The sequence below is a fragment of the Geospiza fortis genome, unplaced genomic scaffold (assembly GCF_000277835.1).
Source record: "Geospiza fortis unplaced genomic scaffold, GeoFor_1.0 scaffold506, whole genome shotgun sequence".
Classification (NCBI taxonomy): Eukaryota; Metazoa; Chordata; class Aves; order Passeriformes; family Thraupidae; genus Geospiza; species Geospiza fortis.
In genome coordinates this window covers 833,820-851,915 of record NW_005054493.1, presented here as the reverse complement: position 1 = coordinate 851,915, position 18,096 = coordinate 833,820, and the positions used below count along the sequence as shown (strand labels likewise).

At 42.6% G+C, this 18,096-nt stretch overlaps 1 protein-coding gene across 1 annotated transcript in view; it reads right to left on the bottom strand.

Moving 5' to 3' along the window:
• The window catches only part of XPR1 (xenotropic and polytropic retrovirus receptor 1), a 106,417-nt gene extending 89,670 nt beyond the window's left edge, over positions 1-16,747 (bottom strand). The window contains exon 1 of the mRNA XM_031063307.1: positions 16,700-16,747. Coding sequence (XP_030919167.1) covers positions 16,700-16,739 — 40 coding nt within the window. The 5' untranslated portion in view covers positions 16,740-16,747. The remainder of the gene's footprint in view (positions 1-16,699) is intronic.
• Positions 16,748-18,096: the final 1,349 nt, after the last annotated feature.

The window sequence follows — 18,096 nt, the reverse complement described above, 5'->3', positions numbered from 1 at the left end:
ATATTTTTTACAGCCACATCATCTGTCCAGATGCATTTAAGGAGAAGCCTTCATTTCTCTTCTCAGTCAGCCTCTTCTCCCAGGTAACAAGTGACAGGACAGAGGAAAAAGGCTCAGCCAGAGGAGGTTTACATTGGATATTACAAAAAACTTCCTCACTGAAAGGCTGGTCAGGCTTTGGAACAGGCTGCTCAAGGAAGTGCTGGAACCACCATCACTGAAAGTGTTCAGAAAATGTGAGGATGTGGCACCTGGGGACATGGTTTAGTGGTGAACATGATTCACAGTTGGACTCAGGGATCCCAGAGGTCTTTTCCAACCTTAATGATTCTGTGTTTCTGCAATTTAGTCCAGGTGTCAGGTATTTGTCATTAGATCTGCTTGCCCTGAAGCACACGGGCATGCCTTAGAAGTCACATAATTAGAACAGTTAATGAATGATTTTAACATTGCAAGTCCTTAAGGGTCCTGGAAACTCCACCAGGTTTCATGAATTTCCAACTAGGTGTGAGGAAGTAATGGGAAAAAAAATCTAGATGATTAAAGTTCCTTCCACAGGATAAATTTACTCATTATAAGAAACCACACTTCCAAGTTATTCAAATGAAGTATCAGCATCACCAGGGAACGTTCCAACACACTTCCATACACAAACAGCAAGAACAGAGAGAAGCCACAGATTTTTTTTTTTAAACCCTCAGGCTTCTACTGTGATAAAGTTCTTAATGCCACACTGCTGATTAAAGCTAAACGCTGATTCCAAATCAAACAAATATCACTTTTCCCCCAACAGGAAATGCTTGAAAGATGTAAAGTGGAACGTTAAACAGGTTAAATATAAAAAAATTAAAATGCTAATGCACAGCACAAGGTCTGAAATTCCATCAGACCCATGGCAGAGCAGGAGATGCAAAACCTGCAGGACTCACACCTCTGGTGAGGGGCATAAAGCAGCGGAGAACAAATTCCCTCCTGCTCTCTCTAATCAGAACATCAGATCCTTGCTCTCTGCCAGCACCAGCTGCCAGGGGAAATTAAAATGAAGTTCATTGTAAGTAAATTTTGACACCAGAACCAGCCACAGCAGTGGGTCATGGGATGAGGTGCAACCTGGCTGTTATGGAAGAGCTCCTGCTCACAGCCAGAACAGGAGTGACTGGCATAAGATGTCCACAAACTAAATTAGCCCAATCACTACACTGAAAGGATCATTTCGAGGGAAAAGACGCAAAGGGGAAAGCTCAGGAGAGTGCAGCTTGTGGAAAACAGAAAACACCCAGTGGCTTAAACTGAACAAATGCCACAGAAGGTGATTTTGAAGTAAAAATAATTTGGGGACAAGCTCCAAGTTGCTCAGGACCCATCACCAAATCTCTTTGTGCTTCTCAATTGTGACAAACACCACAAGGCATTTTCTGCAGCCTTGCTCTACACTGCTCATGGTTTCTAGGAGAATGTTCCTGTGCTCTTTCAGTGGCCTCCATTCACAGGCAATAAGGATGATGATGTCTAACAAGGCTCACATCAAAGCCTGCCTTGATAGTCCTACAGACTCATACCCACATTCTCAACAACACTTCCATAAAATTCCACAAACAATGTTACAAGCAACAGCCCATACACCAAACCAGCTAATTTAACTTCAGAGGCAAGGCAGGACAGAGCTGACCCCCAGAACTAAGAGTTTTCCATAGGAGATAAGCAAACTACATTTTAGGTAGTCTGGCAGGCCTTTTTAAAGAATAACAAGGAAAAAATGTCCTGTATCAACAATGTAGTGGAGAAAAGGCTCTGAGCTTACATTATCTTGCTCTCCTCTGTAAGAGAGTCACAGCTCCAACAATTTTACAAGATTTAGCCAACACAAGGAGTGAAAACAGCTCGGGAGCATCAGCAGTGCAGGTTTTGCCCCTTGCCCAGTGCCATGACTTCTGCAGGAATTCACTCCTTGCCCAGAAAGCAAACCACACTTTTCTGCTTCCTCCTCTTCCTCCTCCACTCCCCCACAGCAGCACATAATCCAAGTTCAAATGCTCACACTGAAATTTTACAGAATACACAAGTGTCTTCAGTTACCAGCTACTAAATTAGGTACCCAAAAAATAGAAAAGAAATACTGTAATCAATAAAAATGAGACACAGCCAGACTCAAAATGAGCTTGTCAAAGAATCAGACACTGAATCCTATTCCAGACGTCAAATTCCTCACTATACAGTAAGAAGAAAGCTGTAATAAAAATAAAATGACAAGGAAAAGCTATTACACAAAAATCTGCCTTTAAAAATCATCCTGTACCACAAATGCTACTTGTGCTTTGTGAATGTAACCAATTTGACAGGAGCAGTAAGTGGAAACAGATTGTAGTAGACACACTGACGTATTTCTACTCTTCATTTAACAGGGAACTCTGACTTTTTACTGGTTTCTAACCTGAAATAAAACAACAATGAAAGAGAAGAGACAAGAACCTCACTGTGCACCAGAAAGAGTCCACAGCTGACAGCAGCTGGTTTAGTTCTTCCATTGGCTCTTTCTAGACAGGGACAGTGGCATTTCCACAGATACAATTCCAAAAACACTAGAGCTAGGTTTGTGCTGTTCATTTATTTAGTTTATTACTTAATGGGTCACTGAAATTTGCACAAACTTCAACTCAACCTACAAAAACTAGGGTTTTGGAAATAATTTTAAATGCTTAAGTGCAGAACGTGAAAAAAACTTATTTGTTCTAAAAGCTGTTTCTTTTTACATTAAGATGATTATATGGGCTCATATCAAGTACTTACTATTCATAGAGATGCACTTTGGATGAATAAAAAGCAGTATTAAAGAGAAAACAAAAGGACTGCCTTTGAACAGAATAAATGCAATTTAGGTGAGACTGTCTGGTGAATTATAAAAGCAGAAATGTGATAGGGGGAAAGACAACCTGACTTGTCATCTAGAGCCCAAAATGCAAGTGTAATCCATGACATATTGCTAGTTTCCTGTTCTTCTCCATGTCTGAGATAAATGTGTTGCTTTAGAAGACAGACATATGAGTATCCATGCAGGTTTTAATTCAGGCTATTAATACATGTGTGTGTGAACCAAAAACCCTCTTTATAAGAAAAATGTATGGAAAACCCACACCACCAAAGGATGCTGTGCTTACAGCTTGGTGAAGATAAACTTTGCCCTGCACATGGAACTGTGTGCAGTGCAGCTTTCCACCAGGAGTTACCCAGTTGTTTGCGCTTTGAAGAGCAAATATTCCGCTAGAAAGAACAGCACCTCTGTTAAAACCAAACCAAAGCAAAACACCAAATAATTCCCATTATCCTGTTGACAACAAAGACTGTCAGTTCAGGTAGGTCTGCTTCAGAGCTGCAATTTATTTATCCCCTCCTCACCAGTTAAATTCCACAGGAGCAGCCTAATCCTGCTGCTTTGATCAGCTGCAGAGCTGCTTGTTTGGAACAGACGGATGCAGTCACTCATCCCGTGCAGCTCCCAGCCTGGAAGTGAGCACCAGGCAGCACAGAAAAGAGCTGCCTTCCTTAATTACAGACCAGGAATATTTGTAAATAAATAAATCTACAGAATGCTTATTAAATAGGCCATTTCTTGGTAGGATCTGAGCAGATAGTTTTTCTCCCACGCACTGAAGGGAAGCCCAGGAGATGAATTTAAGGGCGTTGGGCAGGGGTGGGTGGATTCTGCCTCCTCTTTTCCTCTCCTCAGAAACAGCTACAGGCTTTGCAACCCAACTGGGAACTTCCCTCCCCACCAACAAGAAGTTTCCCCAAGTGTGGTGAGCAAGAGCAGCACTGGATAAAGCAGAGAGAACTGGCTCTCAGATGGCACACTCCCTGCTCTGTTTAGATTTCAAATAGCTATTTGAGCCTTTGTTTTCAGTTCAAATAACCTCTTGTCACCCTCTGACGGGGGAAACTGAAGGTCTAGATAAATCAACTTTCCAAGGAAGCTCGTGGCAATGTTATGCAGAGCAGAAAGAATTGGGGCTGCACAACCCCAGTGCAAAGCAGCTGCGCTCACTTCCAACACAGCAGAACTGGAGTCAAACTAAAAATCCAGAAATTTTAAATTAAAAAATATCAATAATGCCAGTCTTGAAAGATTAAAAACGGAATGATGACCCAACACAAATCTGTATCCAGCCCCTTAAAAAGGGAAGTTGTCAACTCTGACCATACATAACACTCAAGCGACTGAGCATTGCACATGAAGCACTTCCTTATTTTTGCTGATTTCTGTAAATAAACTTAAAATTGAAAAATGGAGAATGACAAAACACCAGTTCCCAAGCAGCCCAAGATGTATTGCCTTAGCCTAGCCTATGGACTGGAAAATGTAAAGATAAGAATGGGAAGAGAAGTCACAGCGGCAGTTTTCTCCATTCTGTTACAGCTAACTATTTTCATCTGACAAAAAATAATTAATTCAAATAATACCAACTCTTTGAGTTACAGTTACAAGGAACTCCTAAAAGACAAAAACCTGCACTGACCTCAGATATTATTCTGAGAGGTTTGGTTTTACTTCCTCTTTTTAAACATCTCCCAACAGCAGAATCACGTGAGGACTGCAAGGTCTGATAGACATTTGCAAAATAACTCAAGGAAGTCGTGAATTTAGCACTATGTCCAAACTTCTTCCCCCTCTTTTTTTTTTTAATTTAGATTATTTCAAGTGGATCTTCTGCAATTACTATGAAGTGGTGATACAGCAACATTACAGAAACTGAACACTTCATTCTCTAGACTGTGCTCTCACAAGAAGACCATTTTCAAACTCCAACGTGATCTTGGCTGAAGTAACAGCAAAATATTCGGAGCAAAGAGTGCAAGTAAAGAGTTTCACAGAAATCTCATCTGCAGTGCATGGAATAAACCCCCCTGCAATATTCTTATTTTGCACTTCCAACACAGTTCAGTATAGGTCTTAACAAAAATAAAGCCCTTTGAGTACCAGAAAGTTTAGGCAAACTTGAAGCTAAAATTTGGAAGGTATTATTCACTATTTAAAAAAAATAATGTAAAAGCCCACAGTAAAAACCATTATCTTGAAGTTCTTGTGCCACTTTCCCTTGCTACAGCAGAGAATCACTCATTTATCTGCTACTGCACGTGGGGCTTGTCCAGCAAAGGTAACAGAAAAATTGAGAGTTTGGCCAAGAGCCATAATGGCAACTCCCCCAAGCATTGGCATAGCTGGGAGTTATGCTGGAGAAATTCAGAAGGCAGGAAAAGAATAATGACAGAAGCCTTTTAACCATTCTAAAGACAGAAACAGTGCATGTAAGTGAAAATCTCAAATAGATGTTGAGCTAATTATGCAGAGAACAGCACACAATTACAGCTGTAATTCCCCTTCCTCACTTGATAAAGCTTCCAAACATCTCACAAAATAATTATCACACATGAGAAAAGCCACCATGAGCCACGTGCTACTGCTGAATGCAAAACAAGAGAGGAAAATTAAACCAAACCAAAACAAAATGAGAATTGTGGCCAAGGTGGTACAAGGTGACAGAGCAGAAACACGTCATCCCAAACTCACCCCACTGTGACCCATATACCTCAGTAACCATGAAATCACTCCCAAAACAGATGGAGATGGAAAAACCCTCTGGCACGCCCTCCTGACCACACAAAAAGGCCCCAATAAAATTGCCTCACATGTAGGAGACAGCAGAGTTGCCACAATTAAGGTTTGCAGTTAATTATCTCTGCAGCTTAGGTAAAGAGACCATAAACTTGCCATGAAGGCCTCGTGCTGCTACTGAAATACTAAACTGAAGGATTTGGCAACTGAGCTTTCATGTATTATATTACCAGCAGTAGGGGGAATCTTCTCAGCTGGTGGGGAGTTCCTGCATCAGCAATTCCTGACTGACAGCTGGGCTGTACCAGCCTCCCTCCCCATGTCCCCAGGGAAGTGAATTCTCTGCCTGATGACTAATTCATTACTTGGATTTCTGCTTAGGCAAGTCCAAGCCCAGGTCAGGCTCCTTCCAATGCTGGATTCCTCCTGAGCTGGAAGAACATCTGCTCCATCTCAGGTGCTACCACCACATCTACCCTGAGAGCAACATCTGGAACTGAACCTGGAGGAGCTGCCTGAAAGCAGAAGAAACTGAAAGTGAAACTGGTACAGATCAGTTCTAGCTGAGCTGCGTTTTGATCTCTGAAACAGGAGGGGAAGACTTAAAAGTCTTTTGTCTGGACTTTTGGAGCTTTTGAGCTTGAGTTTAAAGTCCTGTTTAAACACCACTGGTAGCAAACTGATCTTCCCCTCCAAGAGGACATGGATGCAGATAACACCAGAAGCAAAATGATCCACCAGAGTTGGATGATCTACTCAATAAACTGAGCCTTGCACCGTGATGGAAAGATTTTAAGATTTATAGCTGTGCCTTGCCTGCTCCAGTGCACACAAACGATGATTTGACAAACCTGTGAAAAACGCCAATCACTTGTTTTTAAAATTTTAAAAGTTTAATAGTAATAAAATGGTTATAAAAATAGTAATACAATTAGAGTAATAATAATTTGGACAATTTGGATTAGGACAATATGAGACAATAAAGACAAAGAGTTATAGTCCAGGTACCTTTTTCTGGGCAAAATAAGCCCGAAAAAGGACAGCTGTTAACAGAGGATTAACCCTTAAAAGCAACAGCCTGTTGCATATTCATACACCTCATCCATGATACATAAATCCCATTCAAGTACAAGATTCTGTCTGGTCATCGTTCGAGGCAGGAAGAAGTTCATTTCTTCTGATAATGGAGCAATAAATTCTCTTTCTCTGAAAGATTCAGGTGTCCTGTGGCTGGTATCTCACTGCGAGTCCTTTCTTTAAAAAAAGTATCCTGCATAGCATAGTTTCTATTTTAACATTTTTTTATAACCCAAAACTATATTTAACACACTACTTAAGAGAATTAATACAGCGTCACTTTCTAACACAACACATATAATATTCATTTGAATATCTGCAAAAAGCCAATCATAAAATATGCACTTTTCACAAAACCCATCAAAGGAGTGCTCTTGGTGCAAAAAGAAGGGGGACATGTTGCAATCCAAAATGCAGGGAACCCTCAGAACTTTGGGCCTGTGAGCCAAAGCATAGAATTAAACACAGGACTGAGGATTTGAGACACAGGATTTGATTTGAGACCTTGAATCCAGCAAAGGCAGAGAGCAGTGCCCTCACCCCAAGGAAATGTGAGGCAGGCAGCAGGACTGGAGCCCTGAGCAGCTCCTGCCATGCTGGCTGCACACACATGATCCCTCCACTCATCACCCTCCTCGCTCCTTCCCTTCCCAAGGCCTCACCACAAAAAGGACATCTGCTGAAGGGAACAGCCATAAAGCTGTGTCAGGCTCCCTGCTGCTGATATATTGCTAAAACTCACACATGCATGGGGTATTTTTGCAGGATCTGAAGTGCTGACCAGAACCACCAGACATTTTTCAGCAGGGTCAGGACAGCAGATGGGGCTGATCAGGTGTGGTGAGCCCTTCAAGCTCAGAATTCTGTCTCTATCCTCCCTGCCTCCAACTGCTCAAAATTTCATGTACAATCTACATTTTACTGGCTTATCCTTTGAAACGTGAAGCTTTAATAAACGAATCTTATTGATGTCGTAATAATTAAATCCACACCATAAATGACTGTCAAAATCATCACCTCCAGCATCCAAAATGCAATCTCTATATACACAAATACCACCTGGGAGCATGATTTAATCTAGCTTGATCACAGACAAGCACAAGGTATTTTGATTTTTCCTTTCCTTCATCCTCCCTGGGAAGCTTTCTTGTCTCTGCATGAGAGTGAACTGCAATCTCCCAAAGGCTTCAGAAGCACATGAAACTTCCAAAAGTTCTTTTCCTGCACCTTTATTCACCAAGGTGCAGGCAGAACCAAGGCTTCTGAGGGAGAAGTGTGTTCTCCTGTGGCTGGGCAGGGGAGAAAGTGACTTTTGCCTTGGACTGCTGCACAGCTCAAGGACCATGAAATAACATGGAATGCCACATCAGGCTCTCGGGTTATTTCTCTCCTCACTTCCTGATTGCTACTTCTGATTAACGAAGACAAAGCCACACCAAAACACTGAAATAAAAGCTAAATCCCATTAAGCTCTTTATAGAATTCACTTTATAGGTCCATCAGCCAATTCTGCTCATTATTACCCCATTTTACTGCCTCTCCTGTGACTCGCTCCTGCAGCTGAGCCCATAAAGGACCTGGGTTCACCCTCAGCAACCACACCAATGCCCTGACACACAGCATTCAACCCAAAAAATTCACAACAAACTCATAGAAATGATCAATCAGCTGGAACAGAAGAGAATGAAAATTTAAAAAATGGGGGTTTAGAGCAGCAGTGCCCATTTTTCCCCTACAGCTGACCCATGGCAGGGCTGACAGGCAGAGGCTGGCACTGAACCCTGTGACTCCCAGAGCTGTGCAGGGATGGGATCCCAGCAAGGAGGCTCCAGAATAGCAGCCTTGGCCACATGTCAGAACAAGTCTGCAACTGTGGGACAAGACAGATCCCAAGTTATCAGCTCACCCACAGCGATCTTTGCAGCTCCTCTGCACTTTGCCCCACAAAGACATTAGGAGCATTTATAAAAGCATGCAAAAGCAATTACAGTAAAAATAAAACCAAGGTTATAAACACAGTCTGGATGTCAAATTTGCCTCTTTTTCTATTTAGAGCTGGCATTTCAGCATGCAGAAAATTCTCACTCCCCCTCTAAAACGTGTGCTTGGGGCTATATAGCACATGCAAAATAAATTGCATTTATATTGGTATTTATATTCCCCTCTTCTTGGCCACACTGCCTTGCCTCTCTTGTTTAGTCAAATAGCCTGCCAGCTTCTCATCAAGAAGTAGAAATTGGTTTTCCATCTCCTAGGAGATAAACAAGGTTTCCCCCTTGCAGAGGGGAAGCCAAGCTGCTGAGTGCACAGTTTGAGAACAGCCAGTGCCCAGAAAGGCTTTGCACCATCCCAGGGATGTCTGTGCCCTCTGTGATCCCAGTCACCACCCTGGACAGAGAAAAACCACTTTAAAAAGTAAATTTATGTCTTCTCAGGCAGTTTTCTTTGTGATTTTTAGTTAAACATAGACAACTCTGACTCATGGTGCTGCTGCCTTACAACTAAGGAATTTTATGTACTCTTGTCATACCAGAGGTTAGTAAAATATGCTTTATACCTCTCCACGGCTTCCCCTTCTCAATTCCCAAAAGAACTGGACTATAGGATCAGGTTTGCACACTCAGGCTGTGCTAATTCAGGGAAAAAAGGTTACCACACTCAACAAAGGCAGCATAAAACAATCTAAAATATCTTAACTACAAGACCGTGCAATAAATAGAATAATATAGAAATTTTTGAAGTAATTTTTTTAACAGTGGCTTTGTAAAATCAAGATGCTGTAGTTCTGCAGTTTTAAGCTGTAACTAATTATGTATTTACAAAAAGCACATTTTAAAATTAATTCTTTATCTGCTTGATGTCAAGCTGTAAGGCTACAGATACAATGTTAAAAAAAAAAAAACAAAACAACCAATACAGGTGAAATATGCAGTTAGCTTTCATTTTCACTTCAGAAATCAGAAGTCACCAGGATGGGGTTGACTTTTTGCCACGTTGTTGCAAGTTGTAAAATTACCTAATCGAAGAGACAGACCTTCTCACGTTGAGAGACGAATTGTGCAATACTCTTTGTGCTGTGGCCTTCCAGCAGATGAAGAGAACACAAAGGACCACTCCAGGAAGAGGGACAACCTTTGGTCCTGCACCACATCCCACAGAGATGTCACCACTCCATGGCCACTGGCACGTTGGCCATTTTTCTGAAGCACCTCACAAGCAGCTGTGATGTAGAAGAATGAGATCTCCTTCCAGGGACACTCTGCTCATTCCCTTGGCCACAGCATGCATTTTTAAAGAGAGAGAAACCAATCAACCTTAATTCATGCTGCATTATTCACTGAGTAGCTACAGTCTCATCCAAAAATCCTAATTGTCTAATAATTCAAGTCACCTATATCAAACACAGCGCCAAAGGAATGTCTAGAAAGCCAGAGGCTGCCTCACACACACACTAAATCTTGCTGTTAAGATGTCTAGAGAAGCTTTTTTTTGAAACAAAGCAATAAATACTGGCCTCTTGCATAAACATGTGCAGTGCTCTCCTGTGCACAGCCACTGTGCTGCCTGATATCTCACTGCTGTCTCAGGAGTGCTGCCTGCCAATCTTGCAGCAGTACAAATCTACTTTCCAACCCCTGAGCCCTGACCATTAACATGAAACCTGGAACATTCCAGCTAAATTACCAGCACTGTTAATTCCTCTAAGCACAGACTGGCTCAGCAGCAACACAAGTTTCCAGGCTTGTCCACACAGATGAAGCAGAGAATCAGCCAGGAGCTTTCCATGGGGCAAATGGAAAGGGTGAGGAAGTCCAGCATTTCCACTGACTGCAATCACAAGCTTCCTTCATAAAGAAATGGTGATCAACCTGCTAAAGCACCTACCCCCATGAGCTTCTTGGTTACCCTGTGTGGTCACACACCACCCCAAGAGCCCCAGGGAGGTTCCCACTGCCTCCAGGAGACTTTCTGGTTTATAAGAAGGCAGGACAGGACCCTGAGCACATCAGCAGGTCCTGAATGGACTCTCAGACCACAACTTGAGGACCTGTGGTCTGTGGGACAGTAATGACATCAAACCTTGTATTGGCTGGTTGTCTCCACAATCAACTTTCAATCACCCAATTAGCCTGGGGACAGACTTTCTAGCAGAGCCTGTTGTGTGAGGATGGGGGCAATGGTTTTAATCTGAAAGAGTCGGTTTAGATTACATCCAAGGAAAATGGGTTTTGTCACAGTGAGGGTGGGGAGGCCCTGGCCCACAGAAACTGCCCCATCCCTGGAAGTGTTCAGGGCCAGGTTGGACACAGCTTGGAGCAACCTGGGCTAGTGGAAGGTGTCCCTGCCCATGGCAGAAGGGCTGGACTAGATGACCTTTATAGGTCCCTTCCAACCCAGACCACTCTCTGATGCCATCCTGTGACTCCAGCTCTGTGCCTCACCTGGCTTTCACTCCACATCCACGTTGCACTCCTGACTGAGCACAATTCAGGCTCTTGGTGCTCATCACCCCAGAGAAGTCACTGTACCAGCAGCGTGGGCTGCTCTGAAGGCACAGAGAGTGGCAGGGCTGGGTACAAAGCAGTCTCTGTGCTGACTTGCTGTGAGCACGGAGCCGCTCCTGACAGCAAAATGACTTTTACATGAACACACGGTACTCCACATTTGCACACAGGCATCTGTGCTCCAAATATTTCAGTGAGCATCCAGCTGTTCTCTCTGGACCCTACTCCAACCATATGCACTGTTTACCTTTCAAATTTTATTGCTCCAGGGGAAGAGAAACCAGACATCTTCTCCTTCTCTAAATGCTGGTGTGCTGCCAAGTTCTCCTCCTGTCCACCGTTTGCACACTCTGGGAGCTAACATTTGCCACAAGCCCAATAACCTGTTCTTTACAGCTCATCCAATACCTGGCATCAAATCTCCAACTGAGAAGAGGATTGTCATGGGATTATGTATTTTTTTTTTGTTAGTTTACATACTAATTATAAATACAGAGGCTGAATTACAGCCTAGACAGAATCAAGGAGCTGCATCTGGGGTGTAGGACACCAAGCCCCGTGTCCTCGTGGGTGTGTGACAACATGCTGAAATAAAGACAAAGCATTAATCTCTTTGTGACTGCTTCTGATGTGCAGCACTTCTGTTGAAGACTCTTTTAAAGCCTTAAGCATTCCCATGTAAACAAAATCTAAAGCCTCTACAAAGTAAGCTTGTGCAATTGGAAATAAATGTTTATTTTGAAATAAAAAGAAGGCATCTGCATATATACAGACAAATCATAAGCCTTTGATCAACCCTACAAAGCATGTCTGCATGTCACAAAAACTGTCAGGCTCATAACTTCCTCTGGAAAGAAAAAGAATGCGATGTCCTACACCCTACTTATTCACCAAGATTATTTATGGCCCTAAAGAATACTCTTTTGTTTATTCAGTAACAGAAATAAATCCAAACTAAAGATCTGTAGCTGTCAGTTAACAGGGCAAGTGCTTTACAAATGAAAGCAGAAGCAAGGGTGGGATAACATGGGACAGGCTGCCAGTGCTGGCACTCTCAGAATGTCCCAAACTTGCATCTCTTGCTTTCCTAATCCATCAGGAGACAACAAAGATTACAGGCACCAGCAGGGGATATCTGTCACCACTAAAGCTTTTCCCCTACCAATTCATGTTGTTTAGCACCACCTCTTACTTTTGGGTTTGAATTCCACCCCAGAGCACCTGTACTCCCCACTCCTACCCTGATACACCATTCCATCCCCACAGAACCAGTGTGATCCTTGCTTGAAGTGCCACTGGAATTTAGGATTGGGGTTAAATAATTCCCATAATGGGAGGACACAACAGGACGCTCCTGTACCATCTGATATTACACCAACGATATTCGTTTACACAAGTATTAAAGAGAGGATAAATTTAAATATCTGAAAGGCAAATATTCTAGGAAATAATATTTAGAGTGGCCCCTGTCCATTGGAGCAGAAAATGAGGATGAATAATTCACAGCTGCACTTTGGTGGCCGCGGCAGCACCGTGAGGAGCTCGGGGAGATGCCGACACAGCTGCTCACCAAGTGGAATAATCAGGAGCACTCCCAGCAAGAGTGGTCCACTAACCTGCTTTACTCAGGGGACAAATGGAACAGGAAGCAGTGGGAGGACAAGGAATCAACAAAAAAACCACCCCAGCATGCCCCAGGTGAGGTCAGAATTTCATGCTTTTGCCAAACTGCTCATTCTGCCTCAGAGGAAAGCAGAGCTATGCTCAGGTTTAGCCTCTGAATCATCACAGATTCTTGCTAAAGGTATCTTAGGGTCAAAAAAGGGTGCCTGGTTTGGCACACTTGCATTCAGGCTTCCTGCTGTGCCACAGGGAGCTGGGAATGATATCCTGGGAGCAGCATCCACTCATCCCCCTTGTTCTGGTAACAGTGAGCAGAAGGCAACAAACAGCTAACGAAGCAAACATGCTCCAAAGAACTCTCCAGAAAGCCAAGCAAGGCTCACTGTACAGCTGGGAATGCAGCATCATTTGATACCTCTCCCAGTGATGTGCACGGGATTGAATTAACAGACTGAACACTAATTTAGTGCAGATGTTGCTCAGGTGGAAGGATGGTGCAGGTTTCATCAGGGGATTGCCTTGTAAAAAGATGAGGAGCATCTGGAGGAATAACACTGGCATAAAGAAACTGTCATTACAAAGGAGACAGATGGATGAAAAAAAAAGTATCTTTGAACAGATTAAAGAAATCTATGTGTACAGCCAGGAACTGCCAGAAAAGACATGCTACAGTCTGGAATAACTCTCATGAAACACAGGGAGCCACACCACCTTGGAATTGTGTGTAGGGACAGCTACAAACAACCTCCTCCTACCATACAGCCTTGAGAGGTTTTGCTTATCCACCTCTACAAGGGTTTTTGTCAAAATCACAGTCCATTTTTTTACCCAAAAATAGGAAAAAAGCAGGTAGACATAGGTGTGATTCAATGTAGCACAGGGAGATGGGTCACCATCTATCACAGAACAACCTGCACAATTTAGAGCCAAGATCCTCTTCCCAGCAGCACTTTGTCCACTAAAGCAGCACAAGCAAAACTTTAAGAGTCATTCTGAAGTTAGCTTCGTTTACTCATCTACACACAGAAAATACCTAAATACAAACCCACAGAAAGCTGTTCATGATGGATGGCCCACCTATTACCTGCCTTGCCCATTATTTACAACATGCCTTGGTTGGGCAGCACTTTTTTTTGTTGTTTTAAAGAATTTCCAAAGTGCTTGCAGCATTCTGCTAAGGAACGGGAAGCATTTCTGTCTATACACAAATTTTACTGACTGGCATAGTAAGCAGCCTGCAGCAGAAATCTAAGAAATTCATTCACAAATGCCAGATCACACATCCAGCCAAGCAGAATAAGAACCAGGAACAGCCTCAGCTTTGCTGCACAAAACTCCCTTGTCTTCACAATCCAATATATTATCCAAAGATTAGCTTACAATTCATGCAAGGTAAATCAAAGCCAGCTCTGGAGCTCTGCAGCGTGTCTGTGATCAACGAGATCAATTAGCAAATGGATTTTAGTTAGACCAGTCTAAAATGAGATTACATTAGGCTCATACTGGGAGGCTGGGTTTCAGTGGCACAGCCCTGTAGTCTCTGAGCTGAGCTCAAAACAACACACAAGTATCCATTGCAAAATCCATATTAAACTGGAAACATGCAGGCCAACAGCCAGCCTCCGACAATAGCTGCTCCATTCCCTCCCAAAATGCAAGGAACTTTCTCCAAATTCTGTGATAGGGACTAGAGCAGTGTTCTGGGCATGGTTTGTGTGCAGTCAAGTACTCAACCTGGCCTAAAGTTTCTATGAACAAAGGCAGAAGGGCTTAAAAAAGAGAAGGATTCAAGCAACAGAGATGGAAAAATGGTGTTGATTTATTTCCAGCACAAAAGGTGAAGGAATTAGTGGAACTGCTCTGCACTTAAGGGCAGGTCAGGCAGACAGATTTAAATAGGAGTGGCTCAAAAGTGTTTGGATTATATTTTCTACAGTACAGAGGAAAAGACCCAACCCCTCCAAAAATGAACAGAACATTGTTCTACTGATGGAAACTGTCTTAAGTCATTGCTTTCCTTTTGTTGAGGTTTTTAAAGCATCAAAGAAGGCAGAAGCACAGGTTAAAACTCTAAGAGTGTTTAAAAGAGCATAAATGTAAGGTCATTTTATTCTTCACCTCCTCTTGCTTTGCCAAACAAACATCACAGCACATTACAGAACACCACTGTGACACAAGCACTGAAAATAAAGAAAGCAAAATGCTGCATTATAACACTTTACAACTCAAGACCACCTTGAAACCCCAGATAACCCTGGCCAAGCCCAGGAAGTCACATTCCAACATCAGACCACAAAGTTCCATCAGCACAGACACCATTTGCTCACACTGTCAATAATAAACCAATGGACAGAAGAGAGGGAAAAAAAAGTCTTATAATTGTTCCAGTCCCCCATAAAAATATTGTTGGATTTTCAATAACATCAGTAAGTTGTCTTTGAAACTTATTGTAGTCAGTTTGGCCTACACAGAAAACTTCAGTTCCTCTTAGACTTATGCTATTGGAGAGAGGTTTGTGAGTGGGTTTTATGAAATTTTGCTACTTAAAAAAAATAAAGCAAGACTTTCTTCTTTGCCTGTGTATGTTGAATTTTCCAAAGATAACCCACAGATTTTGGATTCTAGGACCATAACCTCTAGAAACCTAGTTTTAGGACCTGTATGTAGAGAAAAGTGTGATTTTTTTAACAAAATCAGCACGATGAGTTGAGTGAGCTATTAAGTGTCAGGTTAAATTTAAAAATTACACCTGCCTGAGCATTGCTTCCACAAAGTTTTCAGCTTGGAATGCACCTCTGAAGAGTTTAAGGGCAGACTGCCCCATCCCACACACACTCTCTTCAAATATTAATTATTGCAGCTGTGGCTTTAAAATTCTAATCAAAAAACAGGTGGAGTTGAGATTTTTTTTTTTAAAAATCACATTATATTAACTACGTCACACCTCATTTCCCAGTTCTAATCAACAAAAGGAAAGTAATTAATGGCCTAACATTTAGAGTGACCAGCATTACTGAAGTTAGACAACTGACTACACCAGGAGCAGCACTTCTTCTCCTGCTCTATAAATATACAAGAAAAATATACAAGAAATACACAAGAATCCCAGAGAGCCATGTTCAGAAATTAGTAAAATTTACTCTGCAATAAAAGTGAAAATAATAAAGGTAAGGAGGTTATAATAATAAATTATAAAGGTAAGGAGGTTATAAAGCAGTCAGAAATCCACATGAAGGGCAAGAAAGTAAGGAGTGAAGCAACACAGAGGCTGCAGTACTTTAAAGACAACAAAAGGAAGATACAGGAAGTAAAAGGCTCTATTAAGAAATTTTGCAGAGATCATCCCTTAATTAAACAATTTAAAATTCAGTGAGCTAAAAGCCAAACACCTTACTAGAGCAGTCAGAAGGCAATAAACACATGCAAAGAAGAAGATATACTCATGTCCACATGGGAGAGGCAGCAGAGCATTCAGGGAGGACACAGAACAAAAGGAGGAGACTCCTGCAGCTCAAATCACCAGTACCAAACCAGGAACCAGTGTCTCTCCAGCACAGCCATCTCCCAGAGTGGCAGGCTCTCACAGCAAAACAAAGCTCTATTCTCAAGCAATGAAGAAAATACTTCCACCGCTGAATGACCTTATAAGCAAGAGGAATCCAGCTGTTGCTGTCTCAAACTATACAAAGACATTTATTGTCCCAACAAAAGAGGACAAAGAGTTCTAACGATCAAATACAGCACACAGGCTGTGAAAGGCCAGGCATTTGCCCATCAGGATATTAAGTTTACCAATTTAGGAGGACTAAGGACAGAAAAGTAGCACGACTACGTGTCCAGCACGCAGTGCCAAGAAAAACACAACTGTGGGTTACAATTTGCTTACCTTCTATAGAAGGGGCCTGGTCCACAGCTGCATATAGCATCTCTTTCAAAGCCTGCAAGGGAGGGGCAGAGAACAAGGAACACAGTTAGTATGAAAAGAGAGAAAAAAAAATTACACTGTTTTGATATGCCTGTTTGAAAACAAAAGCAATTAAAGCCCTTTTATCCTGCAGACTGGCACAGAAAGCTGTGGTACGTGATGTCAAGGCTATCACACATATTTCTGTTCACAAGTGAAACAGGTTCATGTTTACTGACTGCTTTATCTCTAGCCTGTTATCTTAATAATCTATAAAATTTATTCCAACTGTACATTTCAACATCTCCCTTCAGAAAAATACTTCCCAGTTGGTAGGATGCTAAAGCCTTTACATTAAAAAAAATGAGGAAATAACAACAAAACCTGAAGTGTTGCGTGACACAGAGGAGTTTGTCAAGGCAAATGGAGGAGAAGCAGCCTCAGGGATTTCTCATCACTGTTATAGAGGATCACAAAAATACACATGCATGCTAAAAGCTGAAGGCAACATGATGAAGGAGATTAGGGAAGCAAGGGTGATGGCCTGCTCTAGAAGTGGGAACTGAAGGGCAACATTAGCACCAGCCAGAATTAATTAAGTAATCAGGTTTCAGGTCCTGGAGGCACCATGAGCTGCCTTGCAGCTCCTCTCTGGAAGGCTCTTCCCAGGCAGTTGTTGGAGTGCTGGTATTGCTCCAGGCACAGGTTAAAGGTTTGCTCACTCACATCCACATCAACTGAATTCTGATCAATGGCTGAAGGAACGAGGGGAGTTCAGGGGAGGGTCACAGTGAGGATCAGAGGGTGGGAGCCCCTCTGCTATGGAGACAGGCTGAGAGAGCTGGGGGTGTTCAGCTGGAGAAGAGGAAGGTCCAGGGAGCCCTTAGAGCCCCTTCAGTGCCTAAAGGGGCTCCAGGAGAACTGGGGAGGAACTTGGGACAGTGGCCAGGAATGACAGGACAAGAGGGAATGGATTCAAACTCACAGAGGGCAGGTTGGAGTAAAATATTAGGGAAAAAAATCTTTGCTGAGAGGCTGGTGAGGCCTTGGCACAGGTTGTTCAAAGAAGCTGTGGCTGCCCCATCCCTGGAAGTGTCCAAGGCCAGGTTGGATGGGGCTTGGAACAGCCTGGGATAGTGGAAAGTGTCCCTGCCCACGGCAGGGGATGGGAACAAGATGATCTTAAATGTCCCTTCCAACCCAAAACATTCTGGGACTTTATGAATAACCTGAGCCATAATTTTGGAACTAAAAGCCACAGGGAGGGACCCATTCCTACTGCAGTGATTTGCTTATATACACACCTCACATCTTAATGCCCATACTGAATGTGAGTACCCTCCTCCACCACCACCACAAAAAACTGACCTTATTCCCTC